This window comes from Pinus tabuliformis, chromosome 7, assembly GCF_031772625.1.
Source record: "Pinus tabuliformis cultivar Carrire ecotype Pingquan chromosome 7, CPIR1, whole genome shotgun sequence".
Classification (NCBI taxonomy): Eukaryota; Viridiplantae; Streptophyta; class Pinopsida; order Pinales; family Pinaceae; genus Pinus; species Pinus tabuliformis.
The window spans coordinates 1297704648-1297720068 of NC_142293.1; the positions used below are offsets into that span (position 1 = coordinate 1297704648).

Below are 15421 nucleotides of genomic sequence, written 5' to 3' on the forward strand. Positions count from 1 at the left end.
CTCGCCAGTATTATCGCCACAACTTCTCGCGATAATTCCCTGTTTTGAATTTATCGTGATAATTTGGTTAATTATTGCAATATTTTCGAAATTATCGTCCTATTTGTCAATTTTAACTTATTACCATTTTTTTTAAACCCTAATTTTTTAAAAGTGATTTAGGGGATTGAATTGTGAAGATATTCTTCCTATTTCCATCAAGCAAACAAGGAGAAATCTATTGTTTTCATTTCCCAAGATTCATCTCATGAGATACATACCCTAATAGTTAATGGTAATATTAAATTCTTAAAGTAAAAGGGTGAAAATGAAAGATAAAGGAACTTAAAGTTTCAACATTACCATTAATTGACTCGGGATGTTTGAGAGTGGTTTTGACCTCATTGGATTTCATATGGAGAAAGTAGAATTTTAGATCCCACTCAAAATCCAGCAGACTTAACAGTTTTTAGGATTTCAGGATTGGCGGGATTGCAATGTTTCTACTAGATTCTGTGATGTACAAGGGTATGGAACTAACATTTAATCAAGATCACCAAGCCCTCTATGTACCTCGATGTTGGTGGCGTTGACTGTTGAGCTCCTGCTTCATGACCCTAGTAAAAATGTACACTTCACTCAAGCAAAATTATTGATTAGGATGTTAAGCTTTTTCTATCTTAATTTAATGTTTAGTGGGTGATCTTGATGAATATGATCCCAATATTGGCAATGGTTTTGATGTTATGTAGCTATTTTTTGTAGCATGATTTTCTTTGGATTTCGGAGGCCATTTAGACACTCTCTATTGATCTATTTCAATTTAGAGATGGATTGCACTCAGTGATATTTTGGTTATATGCACCCTTGTTATTTACATGAGAAAGTTTGCACATTTGTGTATAATAATTTGGATTCATATGAATGCACATTTGTGTATAATAATTTGGATTCATATGAATGCACATGAATTATATTTTCTATTCAAAATTTGAGTCTTTTATGTATTTTTTGGTCAACCAATCTTTGGTCTAGTTCTGATAACATTGTTGAGGATGAACCATTTTCCATCAAGCAAACAAGGGGAAAGTCATTGTTTTCATTGCCATGATTCATCTCATGAGATACATTTATTTTTGTTTTGATATGATTTCATATCATTCTATTAGATCTTATGACTCAGGACAAATATCATATTTCAATATCGATATCTGATGTATCTACTATCACTTGACATCTTATACATCTTATATATCGATTTTATTTTCATATTTATGTAGCAATGTGTTTGTTTGATGTTGATGTTGTTTTAGAAGTTAAAAAATTGAAAAAAATGATTATTTTGTATTTTTTAAAGTTTCCTGATAATTTCCAATATTTTCCCCGATATTGCCGATAATTAAAATTTTGGACCCCCAGCGATAAATTGCCGATAATGATAAATGTAACATTGCATCTAATACGTTTGATGGCATCATGTTGCTGAACTTTCATCATCAGTGGGCTGGTTCAAGTGCAAAGGGACCTGTATGGTGTCTTTGAATTTCTGTTTAGCATTCCTTGTATCCAATAGTCGTTTACATCTTCTATTTTATTTTATATTATAGTGACATATTATGTGGAATACTTCAATTCTTTATTCAAGAGGCCTCTTAATTTCCTTCAGACTTCCTAAATTTAAAATATACTAAACTTTCATAATCAATATTTAGATGCCATAAAATTTACCTTCTTTGAATTCTCTCCTCATAAGTTTATATGCAGCATTATAATCTGGGTGTCATTGAATCTTTGTGCCAACCTTTCTCAAACACTGAGTCTAGATGCCTAGATTCTGATCTCCTGGCTCCAAGTTTGGTATTTTCTCTGATACCATGTAAGAACTAAGGGTTCACATATTGACAGAGATGATGGTGGAGAGAGAAAATAAAGAATGACTTTGTTACTAATGCTGCAGTTATACGTTTTGCACCACCGTTATCATGTCTCATTACAATTTCCAATATCCCAAAGGGGTTACATGTCCCGCATTAAAGTGACCATTATACAAACTTTTATCACTTCTAAATATTAGAGTGTTAGTACTAAATGCTTTGGTTCTTGACTGGATACATACTTCATATGAGATAATGGTCAATGCATCGATACAAATTTAGTTGTTTTAGACACATTACTACTACCTTTCCTTTCCCTTTATTAATAAAGATTGTTTTTGATACTACTGAGACCTGTGGTTCATAATTGGCTGTGATTTTCAAACAATTTAAAATGTCCCATTCAATTACTATTCCAATAAAACTGATAGTCAAGTGTGTTTTGTGTTTCTACAGATTAAGCAAATCTCGTGTTTTGGTTATTGGAATGACTGGAGTGGTTGCAGAGGTATATCAGAACTTGTTTTGGATGGATATAGCGCGTGATAATGATTGTAAACTTAGTTGTTTTATTATTATTCAGATTCACTATGGTTTGAAGTTTATGTTCTATAGTTTGAAGCATCATCAAGGTGTCTTGCTTGTTGATTTTTCTTGTGATCTACTAAAAATAGTTTGTATATCCAACTAAACAAAGGATCGGATTCTACCATGTTAAAGTACACAAGTGAAGTCAATGAAGGATACAATTCTATTATGGTCACTAAATGAAAAGAATTGGAACACAATTTTGTGAGATTATATCTGAAGTTGAGGCTACATAATTATCACCTAGGGAATGTATTTCAAGACTTAAAAGATGCATGACTATTTTAATTGCAAAGAGATGCCGCCTATTGGATATGTTCTAGATTTTTGATATTTTCCTCAAATTATATGGCTTTTTCAAAGTAGGTCTCATAATACTTGTTAAGGAAAGAATCGATTAGAAGCATTTCTTGTTTAGCTAGCTTCAAAGGGGGTGTTATCTTTGTAGGGTTAGACACCAAATGTTTCTGGCTAGGGTAAAAGTGGGAGTTCAAATCGAATTTGCTTGCCCGAATCTTTGTTAGGAATCCATGATCTCTTTGGATATTCTTGAATGACATTTATGACTTTGCAATTGTTTAAGCCACAATAGTAGTATTTGGCAATGTGTAGGATTTTCGAAGTGTTCCCATTCTTGCGTCTTACTACTAGAGCTTTCATCTTCATGTGTGTTAAATTTCCATGAAATTCTGCAACTAAGATGAATAACTGAAAACTGAAACCTAGTTTACTTTCACCAAAATACAGAGTCTTTTAACAATTCATAAGCAACGGAATAAAAAACACGGAGATAAAAACACATGCATAAATTGACACACTTGTTTTCTCAAGAAACCCAACAGGGAAAACCTGCTTGCTTGATGTGGCTGTTTTATTGATTGTCTTGGAGCAATTGAATCTATTACAAAGCAATTTGTCTCTCTTGAGAAAGCATTCTGCTTCTCACACAAATCTCAGCTGATACAATTGATCTTGGTCTGCCTTGATCACTACTTGATCTTGGTTCCCGCACACAATTGATCCTCTGCTGCCTTTTTGACATGCTTTGCAAACCCTGTTGTCTTGCTTCAATTCTGCTCCTCCTTCCTTGCGCATTTGAGCCCCTTATACCTTGCACGAATGTCCTATTTCCTAGTGCACTTCTGGTCCTATTTATTAGCGCACTTGAGCCTATCTCCTTGTGCACAAAATCTCCTATTTTGTAGCGCACTTGGCCCCTATTTCTATGCACACTTCAACTCCTATTATTTAGGACCCCAACTCCACACACCTGCGCACAATCAATGCCCCTAAATTCTAGCGCACTTGTGCTCCTATTCTTTAGGACACAATTCCTGCGCTCCACAATCAAGGCCCTCTCTCTCACAATCTCGTGAGCTTGCTTTGTCTCACAACCTCATGCACAAGAAAATGTAAATTACTTATGCCTTCGTCCTTCCTTTATAGATTTGATCCATGCTAAATTAGGCTAGTTCAAATTTAGAACTCGAGTTGTGATAATGAGTTAACTGCGTCGAACTGGTTCTCTCTCCAATCATCACTGGAGTTGTTAACTCGTGCTCTTTCCAATCAACACTAGAGATCTAACTCTCTCTTCCTTTAGTCAAGATTGAAGTCCCAACTCGTCCTAAACTGAACTCGTAACGGCCACTCGATCTTGTAGTCAAATTGAATAAGGCTCCATGTAACTGACCCTCCAACACTACACATGACTTCTTGATGATTATTCTCATAAACTGGAAATAAATTCATCATCACTCAAGTCTAACTCATGAGGACAATTCGAGGTCTTCACTGGCTAAGGCACAAACCAAAAGACCTTGCTCGCTACATTTTCAACAATGTGTCCCATTCAACATACTAAGATCAAATCCAAAAATGGCACAAAATGACATTTTTTGTTAATGTTAAGACACCATAACTTGGCGGAAAAGGCTTTAAACCATTCTCAACACATGTATTCATCTCTTGATGTCAATATATAGCCCATGTATTTGACCTTCTGTAGGTCTAGATTTCATTGACAACTCGTTAGTGGACACCGACAAGACCTCATTAGTAGATAAAGATGACAACTCAAAAGAAGGTGGTTTGAACTTTGTAATTGGACTCATAGCATAGCATTCCCCCCCTCAATGACAAGTCTAAATACTAGCGAGGCAAAGTAAACTAGGGCATACATTGGTACCATCTTCATTCTTCAATTTATAATTTCTTGAACTAAGTTTCTGTTAGACATCACCATGGCAAAGACCAAATATGAAGGATAAGCGTTGAATGCATATATTATTCACATGATATACATTTTATAATACATTGGAGGGACTGTTGGATTCCATATTTCAAGGTCTCTTGGACTCCCTTTGACTGCTTACATTCCATACCAACCCTTAGAGGATTAGGTGTCCAACATTCCCCCCGTAATTCGAAGGGGTATGTATGAGTCCAAGAAGAGAGCTGTAATACAAAATGTGCAAAAATGCATGGCAACACTAGGCTGAATGTGCTCTCTGAAATGTTGGTATAAGGGGGTGGTTTAAGGATAACCACCAACACTGGAATGCTTAGTGCAGTTCCCAAAACTCTTCCAAACTTGGCAAGAAGTTGAAATCTTCTGCTAGAGGAAGTGTCCCTAATGCTTTGGAGAGGGAGACCTTCAAACTGGAAAAAGGGAGGTCTACAACCTGTGGTGGTTTAAGGATGACCACCAACTCTGGAATTCTTAATGCAATTCCTGGAACTCTTCCAAAATTGGCAAGAAGCTGAAGTCTTCTGCTAGAGGAAGTGTCCCCAATTCTTTGAAGAGGGAGAAGCTCAACCTGAAAAGGGAGGTATAAACCCCACATAGATGGTTTAAGTCTGACCACCAACCAAAGACATGCTCATGGGCATCTCTGTCTCTGGCTACAACTCTGAATTTGGTATGGCAGGTTGTGGCTCAGGCTCGCTTGATGTGGCTTTGAAGCTTGTATATGACCATCCTTTCCCCCCTGTCAGATACAAGGTGAGAAGATGGAGAAAACTCAACTGTAAGACCTTTTAATATTCTAGAAGAGATTCTGACATATGACTGAAATATCTTCTTGGCTGTTGAAGCCCATTGCCAAGAAGTGATCCATCCAAGATGAATCTTTGTTCTTGCAAGAGGTTTGTTTCTGAAGCATCTATGTGAAGAATGAGTGGTTTTATAACAGTGCTCACATGGATGAAGATCAAAACAATGATCTTTCATATGGCCAACTCGGTCACAATGTTGGCATTTAACATTCTGTTGTTGCTACTATGGAAGAGGAGCAAAATCTAGAACAACTGAAGGTGAACTGTCATGAAGAAACCCAACATTTTGAAATTGAATGGGCTTGGAATAGTCTGGAATATGAAGAGAAACCTCCTTGTCATATCCAAGACCTGTTTTGTGCCTGTTGTTGACAAGCTCTTCCCAAGGTTTGATGATTGGCTTGGGAAGTGCAAGCTGAATTTCTGCTTTTGCATGCAAATTTGCTCTTGCACTAGGGACTAAATGTGAATCAACCTCAACTTTACTGACTTGATGACTTCTTGGCTGTTGATAGGATCCTGTTTCAAAGTCAAATAGGGGATTGTTTTGAACAAAAACAAGTTCAGAAGGATGTCTTTTCTGTTGTAACTCATCTTGCTGAAGCTGTGATTCGAGCTGCAAAAATTCTATATTTTCTTGTGCATTGTGCAGGCAGGTCTGAATATTTGTGAGAGTGTCTTTGCTAACTTTAACTGTGCTTTCAGTAGTAGACATGATTAGAGTTCTTAATAACTCTAACAAAGGGTCAATCTGAGCCATTTTGGTAACCCCACGCTTCAACAATCAATGAATCACAAAATAATGAGGAAGATAAATACTCATTGGCTATGTCTTCAAGAAAAAATCATCACTTAAGGATGTAGGCTCTTCAAATGTGCCTCCATACATCATATGGCCATCAAAACAATATATACTCTAACATACCACATGGCTCAATTCACAAAATAATTATGCACCATGCTCCATATATTAAAACTTCAATGCACTTTATGGGATATATTATTGGCTTTTATAGAAAATACAACAAGCACCACTCACAATCTGAGTTATTTATATATCAATCCTATGCATTGACATGTCACGGTTCAGCCTCAACCAATGCATATGAAGAGCAAAAACCAACAATGATAGTTGTAGCATCAACTGACTCTTAATAATGAAATGACACTCTGTAAAAGCACCCAGAAGATTAACTGTAAAGAGCCTTCATGAATTGAGCACAACGAGGAGGCAAAAACTTACTGTAGTTTCGCCTCAGAAATGACAGTAGGGAACGTGGGCTCACTTAAAATGGTGTGATCACTTTACACATTATCTCTCAGATCCCTTCCACTAGGCAGCACGCTGGATCGTATTGCTTGAGAATGGCATGGCTTCTTGTCTCTCCAAACTTGGTGTTGGGAGCACTGTCTACGCAATCAAAATTTCATCTCAGCAAAATGAGATTGTAAAGGTATTTAAAAACGCTCAAGACAACTTAAATTATTCCAGGTTACAAAGAGAAAAAAAGGACGACTTCCAAAGTCTCTTGCTCGAATCTTTAGACCAAGAGTCCACGTTATCTCACCTTGAAACTGCAGAACCCTTCAATTACTGCTTAAAGTTATCCTTATGAATTGTTTTGCCTCTTTATTCGGCCTTGCCACGAGATTCGAACACTTGAACGTCAATTGGGCTTTTCATGTCCGTGGCTACGACAATCCCGAGCGAAATACAATTCCATGGTGGGGATATAATGTGCACATACTTCTGTCTATGACATCAAATGCATCTATGTTGAAATAAGGCTTGTAAGTTGTAATGCTAAAAAGTCCTTTCCATCCACTTTCTAACTATTCAACACCTTCATCTTCTGTACCAGGTTGAGCATATGGATCATAACCATTAGTTGGAGGTTGATAACCCCATGTTTGAGAGAACCCGTCAAAGAACAAGAATAATATAAAAGGCGTGAACCTTCCACGGGCCTGAACCCTCCACCTGTACTTTGGAGGAGAATATGCCAAGTAGAGGCACACATATATTATCTCTAGAATGACTCCCGATCCATTGGAAACAGTGACTAGAATATTATCAATGTTATGAAGGGCAGGCCATACCAAGAGTACAAAAGGCAGTTTAAGAGGGCTGACACATATGGAATGCTTGAGAACTCCTCTGTAGAACCCCTTCTTATCAAGTAATAGAATGTAGTCGCAGGCGATAGAAAGAGTGATGCCTCGAAAACATTCCTTGCATATTATTCATTTCAAATGCCATTGAAATAAGTAAAGTAGTCTCTCCAAAATCCCTGTGGAAAGCACAGGTAGATATCGCTTTTCCTCCTTTGTTAAAGCTGACAATGATAGGTACTGTAGCGTCTGCACATCAAAGAAACCACATGGTATACATCAAAGGAATATGAACCTTCACCACACCTCCATAATTGTTTGCCCTTGCCGTGTTGAAGGAAATGTAACTAGGTTCGGTCTTCATAAATGTACTTTTGATATTTGTACTTATTCAAGAAAAAGAAATATTATTTTTATAATATATGTCAATGAGTTTCTTGCTCATTGAAATAGGTCTAGCACATGTTAAGTGCTATAGGTGAGTCAAGGAGTCAAAAGAAAATGATTGAAGACCTTAAGGGCATGTTACTCCATGTATATGTTTGTATAAGAGTCAAAGAATAACCCTCCAAGCAAAGTCAAGCCTCCTCCAAAGCAAAGACACCTCCAAAGAAGCAATTTGAGCTATATATGTCAAGTCGGCCAACAGTCTTCTAGTCGGCCTAAAAGGAGGGACAGTCCTCTATATATAGAGGTTGTCCACTCCACTATAACGTCAAGCCATCTCCTCTGAAATCAGCGAAGGTAGGAAGCCGAGTAAAGGGTAATAAGAAGACAAGAAAAGGGTCTCCAAGGCAGCGAAGAAAGGAGGAAGAAAACCGAAGTGTTAAAGGGCCAGTTACAGCCACATGTGCGAGGAAAGGAGAGCTGTCTCTGCGGTTATGACAACAGTAACCTATAGTCAACCATATCTCATTGTTTAGGGTTGCATTAATAAGAGAAGAAGAAGATTAAGCTAACAAAGATAAATTGTAAAAAGACTTCACAAATTGTTATCTAGTCTCAAAGAATCATTCTACACCTAATTGCCCTAGATTCTTCAACATGGTATCAGAGCTAAGGTGACACATCAAGGAAAGGGCATCTCAAGAACACTCATAAGGTGACTCATCAAGGAAGGACATCTACAAAGTTGAAGCATCAAGCCAAGAAGTCTCAATCACTTCAAGGACAAGAAGGCCTACCATCTATCATTCATCAAGGAAGACTACATAGCAAGAAGAAGAGCCTTACACAAAGGCACCTACAAAGAAGAGAAAATCAAAGAGGGACCTACATCATCTACAAGTTACCAAGCAAATCTCATCATCAAGCAAGTCCACTTGGAGAAGGCAACTTGAAGAACATCAAGATCCTAGGAAGGCAAGCCATCAAGTCTTCAAGGAGAAAGCAAATCCACTACATTTAAAAATCTATCAAGTAAGTATATGTCCCCTTCTGAATATACATCAATGTCTTTTTGCAAGGAAAGCAACAAATTGGTAGGTACCAATAACTTTCTTGCATGGAAGAAGAGGACTGATCTACTTCTCAAGGAGAATGAACTTCTAGAACATATCAAAGGGAATATCGCTATCCCTGCTAAGGAACAAACTCAAGCATTAGCCAAGTATAATAAAGATGAGACAAGAGCTCAAAGGATTCTAATAGAATCTATCAAGGATTCTCTCATTCCTTATGTCTCCAAATTTGAAACATCAAAAGAAATTTATGATAAGCTAGTAGAGCTATTCTCGGTAACCACAGCTGGAGAAGTGATATCTCTAAGAAATGAATTGTACAAGATGAAGATATCAAAGGAAGGAATAACTCCCTACTTCATGAAGATCTCTGAGATGAGGGATCAACTTCAAGAGCTTGGGGAAGTCATGTCTGACAGAGAAATGACAACTGTAGTACTCAATGCTCTACCTGAGGATTGGGGCAACTTCACATCAAGCATATATGCCAAGAAGGAAGCTACCACACTCAGTGAAATGTGGTCTCTATGCAAGACAGAGGAAACCAGACTTAAAGCAAAAGAAGATGTGGGATCAAAGGAGCAAGCATTTGCTACCATGGCGAAGAGAAAGGGAAAATTTGGCAAATTTGGTCCACGAAGAACAAATAACAAAGATATGTCCAAAATCCAATGCTATGGATGCCAAGAATATGGACACTACAAGAGGAATTGTTCTAAACTAAAGAAGGACAACAACAACAAAAGAAAAAGGGAAGAAGCTCATGTGACTCAAGAAATGAAAGAAGAAGACAAGAAGCAAAAGAAGGAAGATCCTCCAGATCTCTACTATGACTAAGTCTACTTCTTTACTTAAGGTCTTCTTTCAAGGTTTTGAGTAGGATAGAAGCATGTAGGAATAGAATAAAATTGCATGGCTAGAAACATCTTCTAGAATCTAGAAGCATGAAGTACATAGAGTTCTGGACACTCATGTAGAAAGAACATTTATAAATGAGAACAAAAATGCATGGTTAGAAATATCTTCTAAGAATATAGGAGCATGGTAGATATAGCTCAAGATATTCATGTAGAAGAAGCATACCTAGAATAGGACCTCATCCACAATGAAAGAAAATTGATCATGATTAAGAATCTTAGAAGACCTCCATCATCAAAAGAAAGAAACATTTGTAGGGTAAGGGTCTTCAAGATCCTATGATGGAATCTTCAAAAGAAGATTCATAAACAAAAGCAGATGTCTCATTGGGAGTCCCATTCATGGGATTCAAGAAAAGGATGATATGCAGGCAAGCTAAGATGAAGCAAGAAGGGCCACACCAAGGACAACCAAATGAAGCTAAGATGATCAAAGGAGAATCAAGATGAGGTATGTATGCATCAAAGTTTAGTCATGTTATCATATGTATATTATTGAGTCATGGGAATAGTTCTATAACATGATCAAGTATGAAAGAATCTCTTTCACCAAGGACATGCTCGAAGGCATGTACTACAATGCAATGAAGGTCAACAAAAGGATATGCTCACATAAGGAGTATAAGATTGTTGACTAAGAAGCAAGAAGAAATGCTGACTAGTCCAGGAAGCAAGCAATGAAGAAGTGCTCTCACAAGGAGCATAAGGTGGTTGACCAATCTATCCAAGAAGAAGCAAATGAAGAAAGAGATCAAGCATGTGAAGAACACCATGATCACAAAGAATCACTATTTGACAAAGAACCATTGAAGATATCTCTCGAAAGAAGGCAGGACAACTCTGACAAAGGAAGGAAGGACCCTTGACACCTATGAAGGCCTTGGAGATATGAAAGGTGTAGATAACTGATTCTACTCTACAAAGATGTCGTGATGAAGAAGCCATCCAGCGAAAGCAAAGCAATGTTGAAGCAATATCAGGATGAAGTCATGAAGGGCTACTAGATCAAAGCATGGGAACAAGCAAGCTCAACGAAGCATCCATGAGAAGAGTATTTCGAAGCATGGACAAGATGACAAAGGAGTAGCCAGATGACAAGAGAACTTGATATATGACAAGAAGACCACTTTCCATGAAGGAAGCAATGACATGTCAAGCCAGGAAGGAAAGTGATCGATGGATGGTGCCCTACCAAGAGGAAGTTCGAACAAAGACTTCATGACATTGAAGGAAAGAAAAAGATCAAGTAGCTGAAGGACCCACGAAGAAGAAGTTGCTGATGAATGGACAAGTCCCTAGCTAAGAGGGAGTTATAACAAGTTCCCAATTACAAAGGAACTTGGACAAGTACCTTAGAGGATACTTGGGCATGTCTTCCTCAATTGAGAGGAAGTGATAGACACAACATTCTTTTCTTCACTTGGGAAGAAAGAATGGGAGGATTGGGTAATCATCTGGCATCTGATACTCTTTGAGGATGTGTAGGGCATCCAAGACAAGAGTAGGTAAGAGGACCGATATTCTTTGAGGGTTGGGAACCCAAGATAAGAATAGTCCTAGAAGGTCATACTTAGTGAACACCGGGTGGGTATGTACCTTGAGAGACAATGACTAAGGTGTCTATAAGTCATTGGTCTCACCAACATTGTGCTCTGATCTATTGAGAGATAGAGCTGTCAGTCAAGGCCTTGCTGTGGAAACAATGTTGGTTACTATGATGCTATAACAAATGGATTGCCAATCTAGTTTCTCTTATGTGAATTCTTCAAGATTGATAATAGCCAAACACCTTGTAATGTTGTATGAATACCTCCCTAGTTAAGCGGTAGTGTTGAAGGAAATGTAACTAGGTTCGGTCTTCATAAATGTACTTTTGATATTTGTACTTATTCAAGAAAAAGAAATATTATTTTATAATATATGTCAATGAGTTTCTTGCTCATTGAAATAGGTCTAGCACATGTTAAGTGCTATAGGTGAGTCAAGGAGTCAAAAGAAAATGATTGAAGACCTTAAGGGCATGTTACTCCATGTATATGTTTGTATAAGAGTCAAAGAATAACCCTCCAAGCAAAGTCAAGCCTCCTCCAAAGCAAAGACACCTCCAAAGAAGCAATCTGAGCTATATATGTCAAGTCGGCCAACAGTGTTCTAGTCGGCCTAAAAGGAGGGACAATCCTCTATATATAGAGGTTGTCCACTCCACTATAACGTCAAGCCATCTCCTCTGAAATCAGCGAAGGTAGGAAGCCGAGTAAAGGGTAATAAGAAGACAAGAAAAGGGTCTCCAAGGCAGCGAAGAAAGGAGGAAGCAAACCGAAGTGTTAAAGGGCCAGTTACAGCCACACGTGCGAGGAAAGGAGAGTTGTCTCTGCGGTTATGACAACAGTAACCTACAGTCAACCATATCTCATTGTTTAGGGTTGAAACTAGGCCTACAAGGCCTCTTAACCGAGCTTGGAAGAAGGCTATACAAGTGAAGGGAGAAGGAGAAGTTTAACATAGTTCTTGTGAGGAGATTCCCTCACATGTGCGAAGAACTAGGGCTGCATTACTGCTGCTCTAAGTCTGCAATATTTGTGAAAGAGAAGAAGGTTTGGTTGGGAGGCAACAAGGTCATCTCCTTAAGTTAGAAAGGCTCCATCACAAGCAAAGGAAGAAAAGGTCAAGGAACATTCTAGAGTGTACAATAGAAGGTCTCTACAGTTGCCAAAAGAAGTGTCAAAGGAAGAAAGACAAAGTGCTGGAAGAAGGAGGACGAAGTGCTGCAAGAAGAAGTAATATTGAAAGGGCTTGACTTGTGCTTGGAGGATATTCTTGTTAAGGGTCTAGGGTTTGGCATTGATTAAGAAAGAAGCTTCAATAAGAGAAAACTTACCAAAGGGTTTTCCTCTCAAGAGAAGAGAGGTTTTGGCCTTGACAGCGAGCCAACATCTTGTGTCCTTGTTTTATGTTTTGATAGCAGTTTGATGAAGCACACACACATGCATTAATAAGAGAAGAAGAAGATTAAGCTAACAAAGACAAATTGTTATCTAGTCTCGAAGAATCATTCTACACCTAATTGCCCTAGATTCTTCAATACGCCGGACGTGTGGATACCACGAGAGGTGAGGAGCGTTATGCTAGGAGGAAACTAGAGCGGTGGGAGTGCTATATTAAAAAAATACATAGCAAAAACGAAAATTGGTGGTGTGGCAACGTTAAAAAATGTGGATGTACAACGGTGGTTTAGGAGTAGTGCATAAATAGATAGAGATGCAAGTCTGACTGGTGCAGAGTAACGTTATGTCAAGGCATACTTATCTTTGCTAGAGGTTATTTTTTTTTCCAAAGAAAAAAACGAACTTTTTATAATTATGATAAAAAGTTACATATCATATGCCGAAGCATTCCTTTGGCTGTATGATGGATCATCATAAAGATCTGCAGGAAGACTATTCTACCTTCCTTCATCTAAGAGAGGTGGAGCATACTGAGCATAACAAGAGCCTCCTCTAAAGAGGAAAACAGCTCCCTTCCTCAGCACCATCAAAAAGTATCAACAGTTTTCCATATATTTAGCATCCATGGTAATAAAAAACAACAGCAAGCATCTTTCCCCCGGGTCTCCTCTATCGAGGAAAACAACCCAAGATGAAAAAGGATGTCCAAGTCTAGCATAAAACACTAAATAGATTTTCAAAAAAGAACTTCTCAGCTGTATACAAAAAGAAACTATATAAACCAGTCTGCTAAGTCTTCAGAAGCATGCAATCTATACATAAGGAGGCTGGTCCGAGAGATGGATTTCTCCATTGTTTTCCTCCACTATTCTCCAACTGCCCAAAGCTTGTTGTAGACCTTCTTTAGAAAGCCTGTCTGCTGAATCGTTGCGCTCCCTGTAAATGTGATGAATAGAGAAAACATTAAAAGATAATTTTAAATGCTGAATTTCTTCTAATAAAGGATACAAGATATAATTTTGACATCTGCTTTGATCATTTGCCCATTTGATAACATTTAATGAATCCCCAAAAATCTGAACTGTGAAGATGTTCCTGTGTATAAGCCAACATAGGAGAAGCTTTAGAGCAAATAATTCTGCAAAATTATTTGAGCCACTGCCTAAGCCCACGAAAGCTTTTAGAGACTGTCTTTCGTTTATATGGATGATTAATCCTGCTCCAGATTTGTTATTTTGAGAGGCTCCATCAAAATCTTTGCTAGAGGTTATACCAAACACAATTCTGACATTTCAGAGAGAATTGCTACATACAGGGTTGAGGAATAACATACTTGAGGATATGTAGGTCATTGATAAAAATGAATGTTGTTTTCAAGCGTTTCACTATAAGAACTGTTATGAACTGTAACGTGCGATTGGTAGCTAGGATGGAACAATGGGCAGAGACGTTTTTGATAGGCATAAATCAGTGTTCCACGGGGATTCGCCCCCCCCGGCCCTAGGGGTCTAGTTTCCTCGCTCCCCCGCGCTCCAGGGACTTGGGAACGAGTAGGGGACGTTTCCCCACGCTCCCAAAAATCAGGGTACGCAGGGGGACGTGCCAGGGGGTCGTTTCCCTGTCCTAAGGGGACGTTTCCGAAAAGGGGGACGAGGGGGGTTGTGAGGGGTCGTGGGGGGACGAGAGCACGCTTTAAAAACAAAAATTGCTTAAATTAACAGTTTTAAAACTAAACTAAAGTTAAACTTTAATTAATTTATAGCTAAAATTTAATTAATTTAATAGACACGTAGGGTTTTAAGTTATAATGCGTAGGGCATTTGATTTAGTTTTATGTTATAACTTATAACGTGTGAACCACTGAACCCTCACACCTGAGAGTCGAGACCTCACACCGCCGCTCGGAACTCAGAACTCCAGCAACAGTCCAGCTCCTCCCGTCCTCCGAGCAGCGTCGCCATCTCCAGCAGCAGTCCAGCACCTCCCGTCCTCCGAGCAGCGTCGCCATCCTAGAGCACGTAGAGGCAGAGCAGTCACTCAGTGCTGCAGCAGCCCGCCATCCTAGAGCACGTAGAGGCAGAGCAGTCACGCAGTGCTGCAGCAGTCCACACGGTTGTTGGACCTTAGGCTTTTAAGTTTTTCCTCCGTCGAGCAGCAGTTGCCAGTCCAAACTTGAAACTTCCAGTCCAGCATTTGCCATTGTTGATTGTTCCAGTGAGCAGCGAGCAACAGACTGCTTCAGCCTTCAGGTAAGTACCATTTTTTTTCATTTTTAATTTTTTTTTGTAATTCTGAAATGTGTAATTGCGTTTTTTTTATAAATTTACTGTATAATCATTAACGTATTTATAACTTGATTTCTAAAAAAATAAATTAGAAAGTTGAAACCTCAGTTTCACTGTTTTTTAATTTTTCAATTTGTTTTTGTAAATTTTAATTTGTTTTTAATTTTGTAAATTTGAATTTGTTTTTGTAAATTTTAATTTTTT

General features: G+C 38.2%; 1 protein-coding gene across 1 annotated transcript in view; it reads left to right on the forward strand.

Moving 5' to 3' along the window:
• The window catches only part of LOC149252262 (SUMO-activating enzyme subunit 1B-1-like), a 138215-nt gene that overhangs the window by 35825 nt on the left and 86969 nt on the right, over nucleotides 1-15421 (forward strand). The window contains exon 3 of the mRNA XM_089454111.1: nucleotides 2310-2361. Within this exon, the coding sequence (XP_089310237.1) occupies nucleotides 2310-2361 (52 nt within the window). The remainder of the gene's footprint in view (nucleotides 1-2309; nucleotides 2362-15421) is intronic.